This window comes from Diaporthe citri (assembly GCF_014595645.1).
Source record: "Diaporthe citri strain NFHF-8-4 chromosome Unknown scaffold_6, whole genome shotgun sequence".
Lineage (NCBI taxonomy): Eukaryota > Fungi > Ascomycota > Sordariomycetes > Diaporthales > Diaporthaceae > Diaporthe > Diaporthe citri.
In genome coordinates, this window is record NW_025064851.1 from 2032280 (window position 1) to 2044617 (window position 12338).

Genomic DNA, 12338 nt, shown 5'->3' on the forward strand with positions numbered 1-12338 from the left:
TGTGTGCCTCGCTCGCTCGCTCCTTGCCAGCTAATGAAGCTTGGGTTCGGTCCAGTTGGATGTTTCCTCGCCGAAAGACTCAGCCGCTAAGAACTGAGAACCTTGGTGGGGCAGCTCCAATCCTGCAGGGCCGGACGTCAGGGCTTTCGGCCGACCCTCTCTGGGCGGGCAGGCGGGGTTCACAATCTTTTTCTGGAGCTGCATCCTGGACAACAAGGGGCATGTCATCACATCCCACCCTCCTCCCAACCCAACCATGCGTCGTTGACTCAGGCCTCTTTTCTTTGCTGGTTCTCTTCCACTTCACCTCCCTCCTCCCTCGCCCTCTGGCTGCCTTTCTGTCTCTACCTCCATTGGCGCTCCTCGCATTCGCTAGAACCCACTACATCTGCTCGCTCGACCGAACCTAGACAAAAAGTGCAACCATGGCTGGAGCGAAGAAGAAGAAGACCAAGCCCGCCGCCAATCCTGCGAGAGGCTACGCCACCACGTCCGTGGTCTCCAAGACCAGAGTCGAACCGACAGAGAACCCTGCCGAAGTCCCAAAGAAAGGCACAGATGCTCCCGGCAAAAAGCTCAGCACTGTCCCGCTGCAGCCCTCCGCCGAAACCGACAAGTCCTCGGACGCCGCAGCGAAGAAACCGGAGCTGACCCCAGAGGAGTTCGAGAGGCAGCTGGAAGAGTCAGAGCTCCAGATTCTTGTGGACAAGTTTGCCCAGAAAACCAGACGGGATGCCCAGCGCCAGAAGCAGAGGCTGGAAACCGACCGCCGTCTGCTTCGAGGTCAAGCCGAGTCCGTCAACGCGAAGAAATGGCTGCCCCAGGAGCTCATGGACCACATCCTCGACCTCATACAAGCCGAGGGCCGTTTCTCTGCTTCCAACTCGACATCAGAAGGGACAGGCGGAGGAAAAATGCTCTCCGAAGAGGATCTGACCATAAAGCTGTGGGCATTACAACAGACACTGAGGGCGTCAGGGTTCCCCGAGGGCAGAATACAGGACGCGCTCCAGTACGTCCTTGATATCTCGGCAAACATCACCGGAATCAACAAAGATTCTATATGGGGTTTGGAAGAGGCTATGGACTGGTTCGCACGAGAATGCACCGTTGACGAATTGCCTGAATACGACATCCGCCGCAGACCAGGAGCTACTCCAGCCGACTCTCCATTACCATCTGGAGCGACCACTCCTCTTCTCCTTGAACCCGAGGCCCTTCAGAAGGCGAAGAAGAAGAAGGGCGGGTCCAAGGCCTCGCGGTCACCTGGGACAGTCTCACCAAAGCGACAAATCATCACATATGACAGCGATATAGAGCCCGACGATCTTGTTCCTGTTTACTTGTCTGCTAAAGAAGCACTATTTACGATTCAACGACCACAGAGAGATAACGGAAAGAAGGGGCGGAAGGCCGGTCAGCAGCTTCAAGCACCTCCGGCAGCTGGAGACTCACCCGATGACTTGGAGGTTGCAAAACTGCTCGCCAAAATAGATCGAATAGAGAAGGACCCCCTTTTTGACGCAGGTCTGGCCAGGATTCAATGGGAATCGAGGCGGATAGAACTAGAGCGAGAGTACGCTGAGGCCAAGAAACTCAAAGATGATGCTGAGACGTCACCAAAATCAGCCGGGAGCCAACAAGTCGAGCGAGACTCCACGCCGTCCCCTGGTGATGACAACGGGAACGAAGACGACGAAGACGACGACGACGAAACCACAAAGGAAGCGAAGAAGATGGCGGCTGAGATGCTCGCTGAAAATGAGGAGGAGGAAGACCAGGCACTCTCGGATCTTTTCGCAGCACTGCCTACCAACGAAGTAGATGCTACAACGGGCAAGACGAGCACCGTCATGAACAACAGCGATGGCTCAAAGGTAACGATCCGGGATTTTGGCAAGTGGTCTGGCATGAACCCGATGAGGGTCCTAGAAGAAGCTTGCCGATCAAGAGACGCATCCTCCAAGCTCTCCTACATCAAAGTTTCAGAAACTCCTTTTGCCCACAGGCACCTTCTCAGCATATCTTGGGCCAAAGCCCAGGAGCCACTAGCTGAACATGATGTCCCTGGCATCGAGGCTGCTTCCTCACCAAACAAATTTGTGTTCAAGATGACGGAGGTTGCGACACCTGACGAAAAGCAATCAGAAGCGTTTATCGCCACTGCCGCCCTCTTCCTCGCCTTCGGCTCGTCCGCAAAAGATGAGAAAGTGTCTCTGAAATTGCCGCCTCAGTGGCGCGACCTCTGGAATGAGTACGCCGAGGCTAAGAAAACACACGCGGATGCGCAGGATCGCGCTGCCATCAAGGAGCTCCGAAACCTGGTCCGTAAACGACGAGATCAGGAGGAGGAGGATGGTGTATTGATCCAGGGTGCGTTCCGCGGCCGAAACAATGGCCGCAACGGCGGTGATTCTGCCGACGTTCTTGCTGAGAAGCGGATGTCGGGTAACCCAGAGTACTATCAGAACATATGGCAGAGAAAGAGCAGTACCCCAAGATACCAGAAAATGCTACAGTCGCGCATGCAGCTCCCAATGTGGAACTTCCGACAGCAGGTTGTGGAAGCAGTCGATCGAGAGCAAGTCGTCATCGTCTGTGGGGAGACAGGATGCGGCAAGAGTACGCAAGTACCTTCTTTTCTGTTGGAGCACCAGCTATCCTTGGGAAAGCCCTGCAAGCTTTATTGCACGGAGCCTCGGCGGATTTCGGCCATATCTTTAGCTCGCCGCGTGAGTGAAGAGCTCGGCGAGAACAAGAATGACATTGGCACAACGCGGTCTTTGGTAGGGTACTCGATCAGACTCGAAGCCAACACGTCGAAGGAAACACGGCTTGTCTTTGCAACAACTGGAATTGTTATGAGAATGCTCGAGGGCTCGAACGAGCTTGGTGAGATTACACACCTGGTCCTTGATGAGGTCCATGAGCGATCTATTGACAGTGACTTCCTCCTTATCGTCCTCAAGAAGCTGATGACGAAGCGGAAAGATCTGAAGGTGGTTCTGATGTCCGCCACTGTGGACGCGGAGCGCTTTTCGAAGTATTTTGGTGGCGCAACCGTACTGAATGTGCCTGGGCGCACCTTTCCCGTCAAGGTCAACTATCTTGAGGATGCGATTGAGTTGACAGGACATACTGTGGACAAGCGCGTCAAGGAGAAGCTGGTAGATCTTGACGACGACGAGGCAGAGATCACTGAGCCAGACAGCTCTACCAAACCGGATCTCATCAAAACCCTGCAGAACTACTCGACCCGGACTCGCAACACACTGTCGCAGATCGACGAGTACCAAATTGACCACGAACTTATCGTTCAGCTCATTGGGCGGATTGCTGTCGATCCCTCCTACGCTGACTATAGCAAGGCTATACTTGTCTTCCTCCCCGGAATTGCGGAAATCCGGGCACTCAACGACATGCTCCTGGGTGACAGATTCTTCCAGCAGAACTGGGTCATCTACCCCATGCATTCCACCATCGCTTCAGAAGAGCAAGAAGCTGCATTCCTGATACCACCACAAGGATACAGGAAGATTGTTCTCGCGACTAACATTGCGGAGACCGGAATCACGATCCCAGATGTCACATGTGTGATAGATACTGGCAAGCATCGCGAGATGCGCTTCGACGAGCGGCGCCAGCTCTCAAAGTTGATCGACACGTTCATCTCCAAAGCGAACGCAAAACAGCGCCGTGGAAGGGCAGGGCGTGTACAGGAAGGCCTTTGCTTTCACCTATTCACGAAATACCGACACGACACCATTATGAGCGATCAGCAGACACCGGAAATGCTGCGATTATCGTTGCAAGACCTCGCAATTCGTGTCAAGATATGCAAGATCGGCGGCATCGAGGAGACCCTCAGTGAGGCACTCGACCCGCCCTCGTCAAAAAACATTCGCAGGGCAATCGACGCCCTGGTCGATGTTCGTGCCTTGACCTCCGGAGAGGAGTTGACACCATTAGGCCAGCAGCTCGCAAGACTGCCACTGGATGTCTTCCTGGGCAAGTTGATCCTCATGGGCACAGTCTTCAAGTGCCTGGACATGGCCGTCACGGTAGCAGCGGTCTTGTCCTCCAAGTCACCATTCGTCGCGCCTTTTGGCCAGCGTAGCCAGGCGGATACCGTCCGTCTGGCGTTTCGCCGAGGGGACTCCGACCTTCTCACAGTGTACAACGCCTATCTTGCTTGGAAACGAGTCTGCCAGTCCTCTGCATCGACAGGCGGCCAGGAGTTCCAGTTTTGCAGAAAGAACTTCCTCAGCCCGCAGAATTTGGCCAACATTGAGGACCTGAAGGGTCAATTACTGGTATCGCTGGTGGACTCGGGCTTCTTGCAGCTAACAGAGGAAGAACGCCGCAACCTGAACCGCTTGCGCTACTCTTCCGGCTCCGGAGGCCGGCGACGAAACCAGGCCTTCTTTGATCTCCCGCAGCGGGTCAACATCAACAGCAACAATGATATAATATCCCAGTCGGTCATCGCCTGGAGCTTCTATCCGAAGCTACTGGTCCGAGATGTACCAGGCGGAAAAGGCCTGAGAAACGTTGGTAACAACCAGTCTGTCAGCATGCATCCGACCAGTGTCAACAAAGGACACAATGAGTTGAGATGGTTGAGTTATTACCACATAATGCAAGGCAGCAGCAAGTAAGTCGCTCGGGGGAACCATGGCTCTAGTGTATCGAGCTAATTTGAATACACAGATTCACGAACGCCCATGAGACGACTGCTGTCGAGGCTTTCGCAATCGCCCTACAGTGCGGTGACGTTCGCGCCGATGTAAGTATTCGTTCGAATAAAATGCAACAATGTGAGGCTAACTTTCCGAAGATGTACTCGGGTGTGCTCGTCCTCGACGGTAACAGGGCTCGCTTTGCCATCCCCGACTGGAAGACGATGCTGGTGATCAAGGTTCTCCGCGCTCGGCTGCGCGACACGTTGACTAGGTCCTTCAAGAACCCAGGCAAGCTACTCACGGCGCAGCACGAGAAGTGGATGCATGTATGGCAGGATATCTTTTCGCAGGAACAGCTCTTTGGCGACAAGAGCAGCAGCGGAGCAGCGGGTGGAAGTCGGGGCACGGCCTAGGAAACCGCTCTGGCATCGACCCATTGCGAGCTCTTACAGCAGGAGCCAGGACGGAGCCGCGGGATGACCAACGTCATTTGGAAGGTGGCCAAATGACGGACAAGCTGTAGTCCACATGAAAAAGTCCAAAAGAAAGGAAAAACCGAGCCACGCATAAAAAGAAGCATTTGGGTCCAGCCCACCAGCCGGTCCACTATTGGTGACATGCTCAAGCCGCCGAGGATTATTGGCGACATGTCGACCAACACAGGTATGTAACGCGCAGACGAGATTGAACCCAGCGGCTGAAGCAGCAAGAGTTCGGCGTTGGAAAATCAAACGGGACTCGCGTCGGGGCTCTGGCCGGGGCGGTGGCCGTGCCTCAACTCCGGGCCATTTTGCGGCCACCCGCTGCGCCTATTGTCCGTCATCCGGGGAGTCGACCTGCCCTACGACGTTTCCAACCCCATTGAGACAATAAGCTCATCTAGTGATGACGTCCTCATCTTCCTTTTATTTTTTTTTATTTTTTTGGTTCTTTGTCTACTGGGCGAACGATCAATTGCTTCAGCACCGAACGACAGGCCGTGGTCATTCAGCCGCGTTCAGCCTCGACGGATGCAGAGGAAGTGCTTCTCTCCAAGCTGCCATGGTGCACTGTCTCGGCGAAGATTGTTAACTATTTCGATGGTGCATTTGCTTAACCTCAACATCACAGCGTCATTTATGCTCATGGGGAGAGTTGGTAGCCTGTCCAAGCGAACTTTCCACAACGCGGGTCGCGTTCTCTCGAGAGGCATCCGCGACCGGCCGCCCCGACGGGCCTGACCCGGGCCAAGGCCAACTTTACCTGACAGTTCCCCGTTCTGTATCATCGAGGCGGCCGTCTCACCGCGGCCGTCCGGCCTGTCACACTTCTTTCGCGCTGGAATTCCGGCCGCAATCGAAGCTTTCTTGTGACTCGAGGCCTCTGCAGCTTGGGCATAATGCATACGCGCATTTTGCGTTCCGAGGCAGCCATGACGCCCCCGACCTTCTGAGACAATATTCAAGCGAGAGCCCGTTTCGGCCCTCGCGATCACGGGGTCACTCATGGCGAGGATGTTTAGGGAGCTCTTGTGGCTTGCCGCCTGACTCTTGCTGGGCATGAAGGTAGAGTTTATACTTAAGCTGGTGGCTGTTCACATTCTACGATCAAGTTTCTTCCATCTCTAACCCAACAGTCTCATTTCCTTCAATCGCTACTATTCTTCAAATCCAGGCCGGTCCTTTCTGTCAAAGCATCAAATATCCATCCACAGCTCAATCTTTGCACAATGTACTTCAACACAGCCCTCGTCCTCGCCCTTGCCGGCGCCGCATGCGCCGCTCCCTCATCAGAGAACAAGCCCCGCCAGCAGCAGGGCCAATTCGACGCCTCGGACCCAGACTTCCTCTCGCTGATCCCCGAGTTCGGCGTCGAGCAGGGCGTCAACCCGACGGGGACGGGCGACTGCGACGGGTTCAACGCGGCGCAGAACAAGGTGGTGCCCATCAACTGCGAGAAGTGCCCGCCGCCGCGTGACGCCTACGTGCAGCAGCTCGCCAAGGACCTGAACGCGGGCAACGTGTTCGGCTCCCCCGTCACCTTCAACACGGACCCGGCCACCGCCAACGACGCGCAGGCCAACAAGGACCGCGCCACCGCGTGCCTCACCTCGCTGCAGAGCTTCTACGGCTCCAAGGGCGTCGGCTGCCCCGCCGTCGCCGCGCCCAACATGGCCAAGCAGCAGACCACCGGCGTCAGGGACGACAAGCAGTTCATCCCCCAGGCCGGCGGCGCCGGCGGTGCCAGCGGTGCCAGCGGCGCCAACTCGGCGAGCGCTGCCTCCGCGAGCGGGGCTGCCAGGAAGAGGAAGAACATCTAGATGACTTTCCTGGGACTCTCATGCGATGACTTCTTTTCTTCTTCTTTTTTCCTAATAGTAGAGGGTCATGAGTGGGTCATGGGGTGGGGAGGGCACCAGGTCATGCCTGCGAAATAATGCAGCACATGCGAGGAGTTCGGCGATGGATGGAATACACGATAGAACATCAAATATTACTTACCAATACAGTCCCACGACATGGCACTTGCCCAGAAGACGATCAGGTGACGTTTGTGACATGCGAGATAGAATGTACTGTCTAATAGAACAGAATGGTTCGCTGCGGTTTCAAGCTGGCTGCACATGCGCCATCAGCCTTCCCCTTTCTCCTTTCTGTCCCGGCTCTAGTACAAATACCCCATAATAAAACGCTCACGCTTTATAAGAGTTGCATCATGCCCTAGCCCGTGATTCGTCGCAGCATTCTAGCCAAATAGTTGACCTCGTCACCGAAATCATGGTCTTGTCCGGCGTAACGTGGACACATGGTGCGCTTCATGGCCCTCACCGTGGGGTCGCGGTCCCCGTCGCGAGATAACCATCGCGCGGCCCACTTCGCCTTGCCGAGCATTTCTTCCTCCCAGAAGTCCTCGAGCTCCGGGCTCCACCGGGGGCTGGCCTGGAGCTGCGGTGGGAAGTCGTGCATCTGGGTCTACAACAGCAGCGGAGCGTCTCAGTCACCGAGGTAATTGGAGAGGGGGATAAAGCAGAAGTACAGGGGCAGGGGGCAGGGAGTGTATTTCTCCTCGTGGGGCACGGTGGTATGGCATCACTTACAATGATGAGGCCAAGGTAGCGCCACATGATGTAGACTTGGTCCTCGTTGGCGGGTGGCTCGCCAACCTTTTGCCGTGCATTTTCGCGCATGAGCTCATGTTTGATGAGTATCTCCAACAGGCGCTTGAGAATGTCGTTCATCTCCCTCCACCTCGGGTCTGCGTCATCAGGGGCTGGCCTGGACAGTTCCTACCTGGTGAGCTGCTCTCGAGTCCAGTGACGTCCTGGTTCTCCCCGTGTTTTCTTTATGGTCATTGTGATTATTGCGTTCAGTTTTAGCTCGCCTTTATGAGGTGGGAATGCAGATGTATCAATCGATGCTGTCCAGTGGGGTAGTATAGTGAAAGTGGTGGACTGTGGTGGTGGAAAGCAAGGAGGCGAAGGCACAAGAAGCCTGTTATTATATTAATATTGATGCTGCGGAATAAGGTAGTCGGGGTCCAATAATTCCGGAAGGAGTGACCGTTGACACATCGTCACCAACCCCCCTAGCGGTGCTGGATGGAGCAAGGTAGGCAAGGCCGAGAAGCACAGGGCGGTAGGGGATCTCACACAGGCATGGCGGAAGGGAAGTCGTGCTGCGAGCGAGGATACCGCGTTGCAAGTTTGGAACATAAGGGGAAGACGTGGACTGGTATGTAACGCATGAGATTCTGATATACCCCACCCATTTCCGTGCCCGCAGGCACACAACGGTGGGTCGACCTTTGCCCTGAAGCCATCAACACCCTACCGTACATGACCACCGCGAAGCTTACCCGACAGGGCGAACGTCCCAGCAATCGTGGCCGACAACGTGATCCCCAGCTCCGCCTCCCCGACCATCACGCCGAGGAGCACCCCCGGCGCCGCGATGGCCAGTAAGACTACCATAGCGATAAGGCCCAGGCCGATATGTGTGAACTTGGGGCGGAGCAGGATCGCCTTGGGAGAGCCACCTGGTCTGAGTGGAGCTGTGAAGCTAATAGTTGATAAGTGATGGGTGGCCAAGGCCAGGCTCGACGGAGTGCGCCTCGTGACGAGGACTTCCTGCCCATCGCCGGACTGGGTCTCGCTGTCGATGGACTGCGTAGTTATTAGTCGTGCCTAGGCACACTAAGGGTATTCCATCCCAGGGACTTAATACCGTATTAACATACGCGCAATATAGTAGCCATGTCCACGACGGGCTGGCAGAGCCAATATGACCACCATGGCTGCTTCTGGTGGTATATTGCCAGGGTTCTTGCCATCACGACGGAGGTGTGAAGGTGGGCATACATGCGCATCAGGTAAAGGTAATGTGTGCCGCGGCGCTCGACAACAACGCGCCAGGTGGTGGTGTCTGTGGACGGCGGCTGGACAAGGGCAGTCATGTTGATAATCAGAGAACAATTAGTTCCTAAGCTATATTGAAAACACCACTTGCGTGTAAAGGGGGAAGCAACCAGGCATTACTTCCTGCCCGGGTGAAAGGCAGGTTTTTATACCACGGGGCAACAGCTTGGGCATCCTCTTCTGGCTGCGATAAATTGTGTCTGATGGATAGGCGACCAGCCTAGATGAGCAGTTCTGGGCAGATGACAATGGGAGATGGCCCGGCCACCACACTCCCAGTCGGGCACCCTGGCTAAGTGAATGCCTGGACATGCAATGATGAGGGGAAGAGCGAGCTGTCCACTTGAGGCTCTGCTTACACACAACGGAATGATGTTCATCTCATGAATAGGATAGACCGTTTCCCAGGGAGGGGGCCGAAGGAGTCCAGACGCATGTGAGGCGAGGTTGGGTGCAGTAGACTCGCCGCGCGTCAGACGGGACCGGGCTATTGGCGCTGTCTCAAGTGAGCTCTGCTACATGCTGACTTTGGAAAGCGGCCCGCTTCTGTATATCGACGCAAGGCCTGCAGCTGCATCGATACCTAGGTACATGCCAACTTTTGTCAGACCCTATTCCCCATGCAATAGCAGCACCTCGCACCTCTGAGGTGCTCCACGCCAGCTGCTTTTCGGGCAAGAGGAGGTGGGTTTGAGGCCGGGCTTCCCCTCTACCGCCTCAGCCTCACGAGACGGGCGTGTACGATGATGATGTTCTTCATCATGTGGAGACCTGGAGTTTGAGACCCGATGAAGACGATTTCCGACTGTAAGAAAGGCCTGGAACGCTCGTCCGCAACCAAGACTTCAATGTGGATCTGCGAAATTTTGCATCACCCGTCCTACATTGAAAGAGCAAAAAAGGTAATCGTATACGAAGCATCTGGGTTCAGTCATCCAGAGATATCCCGAATCCTGGGTAGGATAAACACTCGTGCTCATGATGGTGCTGGGTCCTTCGGGGAAGAGCACACGTTGGCTGCGCTGAAGTTGTCAGAAGCTCTTTATCGTTTGCCAGGCTCCCAACGAGCAGGAATGTGAGGTCACAAATACAAATGGGAGTAAGGCAACCGTGATATCTTTTCCGTTGTCGCTGGATGACAGGCGCCTGACTTAGTGACTCCCCAACACTATGGCATTCATTAGGGTGGTTCCGAAGACACCGTTTGGTGCCCAGCATGCTGTCGGCGCCGATGCACTCGGGTCACCAGCGTCTCATATTTCCCAAGGTCGTGGTCGACAGTTGTGGCTCTCATAGAGACGTCTGTGAGCCTCTTCTGCGGAAATTCTCCCATATCGAGTAGGAGTTCATTTAAGACCTCCATAAAGTCACCTGTATACACGCTCAACGCCATGCCCCTGGCGAGCTCTCCGAGTGCATCCAATACCAAGTTTTAGGATTTCTCCACCGTAGCATCTTCAGGAATGCTAATGTTGATATTTTCAGAAAAAGTCTTCACAACTAGTCAAACCGTTATGCGCTGTGAGCAGTGCAGACAGAATGACTACGCTAAAGCCCACCCCTAGAATCTGCTATAGTACACATATAGGTCAAAGCAATGGTGGTGCGCTTAGTACTATAAGATCCTTGTCTGTTAGTATTTTGTCGGAATAAATTCTGGGATGCGCGACCGTTCATCAGCAAAATTGCAGACTATTTGGGTAGGTCCCATTGTTCTGGTGCTCATTTCCCCATGGAGATCTGAAGGTCGTCCCTGACATCACCATGGCAGACGTGTATACGTACTCCAGATGGCCTCAAGCTGAGTCTAGAACACAGCTTCAGGCAGCGTTCCCGAGACTTTAACTTTTGGTGGCTACATCGTGCTGGCCAACCTTCTCTCTAATAATTTAACCATCATGGGAGGATCTCTGCCCGTTTCGTGGGTCCCTGAATTGCATCTCGTTCTCATGGAATCTTGGAGATCTCGTGGCAGGTATTATATAATGTAAGTGATTGACCCTTTTCCCTTGCGTTTGGCTCAGTGCTCGCTTGCCGCCGTCATCATTTGAGGCCTAGTGGACACGCAAGGCAGGGGCACATGGCCGCCGACTGGCATCAGCTGGATTAGTCTTGTTGGGTAAGCCACAAACGTTGTCCCACAGAAGCACACACGACAAGAGGGTATCTACCAGAGGAGGTTATCCTAGAGGTGTTTATTCTATACAGGCTATCCCAAAGGAGGGTGTCCCAGCTCAGTTTCATATGATCTGTGATATAATCATATGGCTCTAGTGTGGGCTTGGAGGCCTGTATTGTGCAGACAAGTCTTTCAGGAGGATGTGCTGAGACTTGGTCAAGTGTTGTTTGCATTGTCTACTCTCCTTTGTATTCGCGCAACGCCCTAATCATCCCGTTTATCCACCGAAGCTCAGCCTGGGACGGGAAAGACAGGTGAGGGTTTAACCCCTCAGCAGGTCAGGGATGGCCTATGATGTTTTGAGTGGTTCCACTGGCACCAACTTTGGTTGTGCAACATGCCATCTCCCACGTCCTTTCGCGTGGTCCGGATTTGAGCCCGGAACACTTTGGCACACTTGTGCAAAGCGTACCGTCAATCTGTGGCTCCAACACGCCATGTCCAATGGTCTTCCGGACTGGACCAAGATCCTGCCACTGTTGAATCGAATGGCCCGGATCGTCCTCATGTCCATTCAAATGGAGCCTCTGAGTATCCCATACATGCCTTTCATCTTGCCTGGGCACCGGATCATCTCCTCGACCGAAGCATCAAGAAGGAACCACGAAGAAATGCTGTCGTTCGCGGCTCGCAACAAAATCAGACCTTGGGTGGAGTTGTTTCCAATGAATGAGCAGGGCCTGGAACAAGCTTTCTACCGCCTTGAGACCGGCCAGATGAGGTACCGTGGTGTGCTCACGACATTCGGGAACGGGCTATCGGCTAGACAATGAACCTGTGTCGGGTTTGATCACCGATACCATTAAGGGTTGCCGCCAACAAGACCACCCGTATTTTTCGAGTACATATCTAGAGACACTAGCCCGTTCGCGGCTCACTGTGGTCGAGAATATTGTCGCCTCACACCGAGGTATCTCATTTAATGTCCCTCGTTGGCAGGCTGGCGACCCGCGACGTTGGAACCGGCTATCGGCGGACAAGATAGCGGCGGAGGGTTATGATTGGCATTTCTGGGCTTCCGAACCGTCTTGGGCATGTAGATTCGGTGTAGATTGCTTGCACAGTACCTTGCAGTCGAGGGATC

General features: G+C 54.5%; 3 protein-coding genes across 3 annotated transcripts; 2 read left to right on the plus strand and 1 right to left on the minus strand.

Annotated features, from left to right (window-relative positions):
* Positions 1-425: 425 nt before the first annotated feature.
* On the plus strand, positions 426-5095 carry INS49_012588 (uncharacterized protein; the record flags this gene model as incomplete). Its single annotated transcript, XM_043173291.1, has 3 exons — positions 426-4564; positions 4711-4786; positions 4838-5095. The coding sequence occupies 3 exons, from the start codon at positions 426-428 to the stop codon at positions 5093-5095; spliced, it is 4473 nt and encodes a 1490-aa protein (XP_043022588.1).
* A 1295-nt stretch (positions 5096-6390) lies between these two features.
* INS49_012589 (uncharacterized protein) lies at positions 6391-6981 on the plus strand (the record flags this gene model as incomplete). Its single annotated transcript, XM_043173292.1, has 1 exon — positions 6391-6981. The coding sequence occupies one exon, from the start codon at positions 6391-6393 to the stop codon at positions 6979-6981; it is 591 nt and encodes a 196-aa protein (XP_043022589.1).
* Positions 6982-7381: 400 nt separating this feature from the next.
* On the minus strand, positions 7382-9113 carry INS49_012590 (uncharacterized protein; the record flags this gene model as incomplete). The annotated part of the gene is made up of 4 exons (XM_043173293.1): positions 7382-7633; positions 7759-7916; positions 8517-8823; positions 8898-9113. The coding sequence occupies 4 exons, from the start codon at positions 9111-9113 to the stop codon at positions 7382-7384; spliced, it is 933 nt and encodes a 310-aa protein (XP_043022590.1).
* Positions 9114-12338: the final 3225 nt, after the last annotated feature.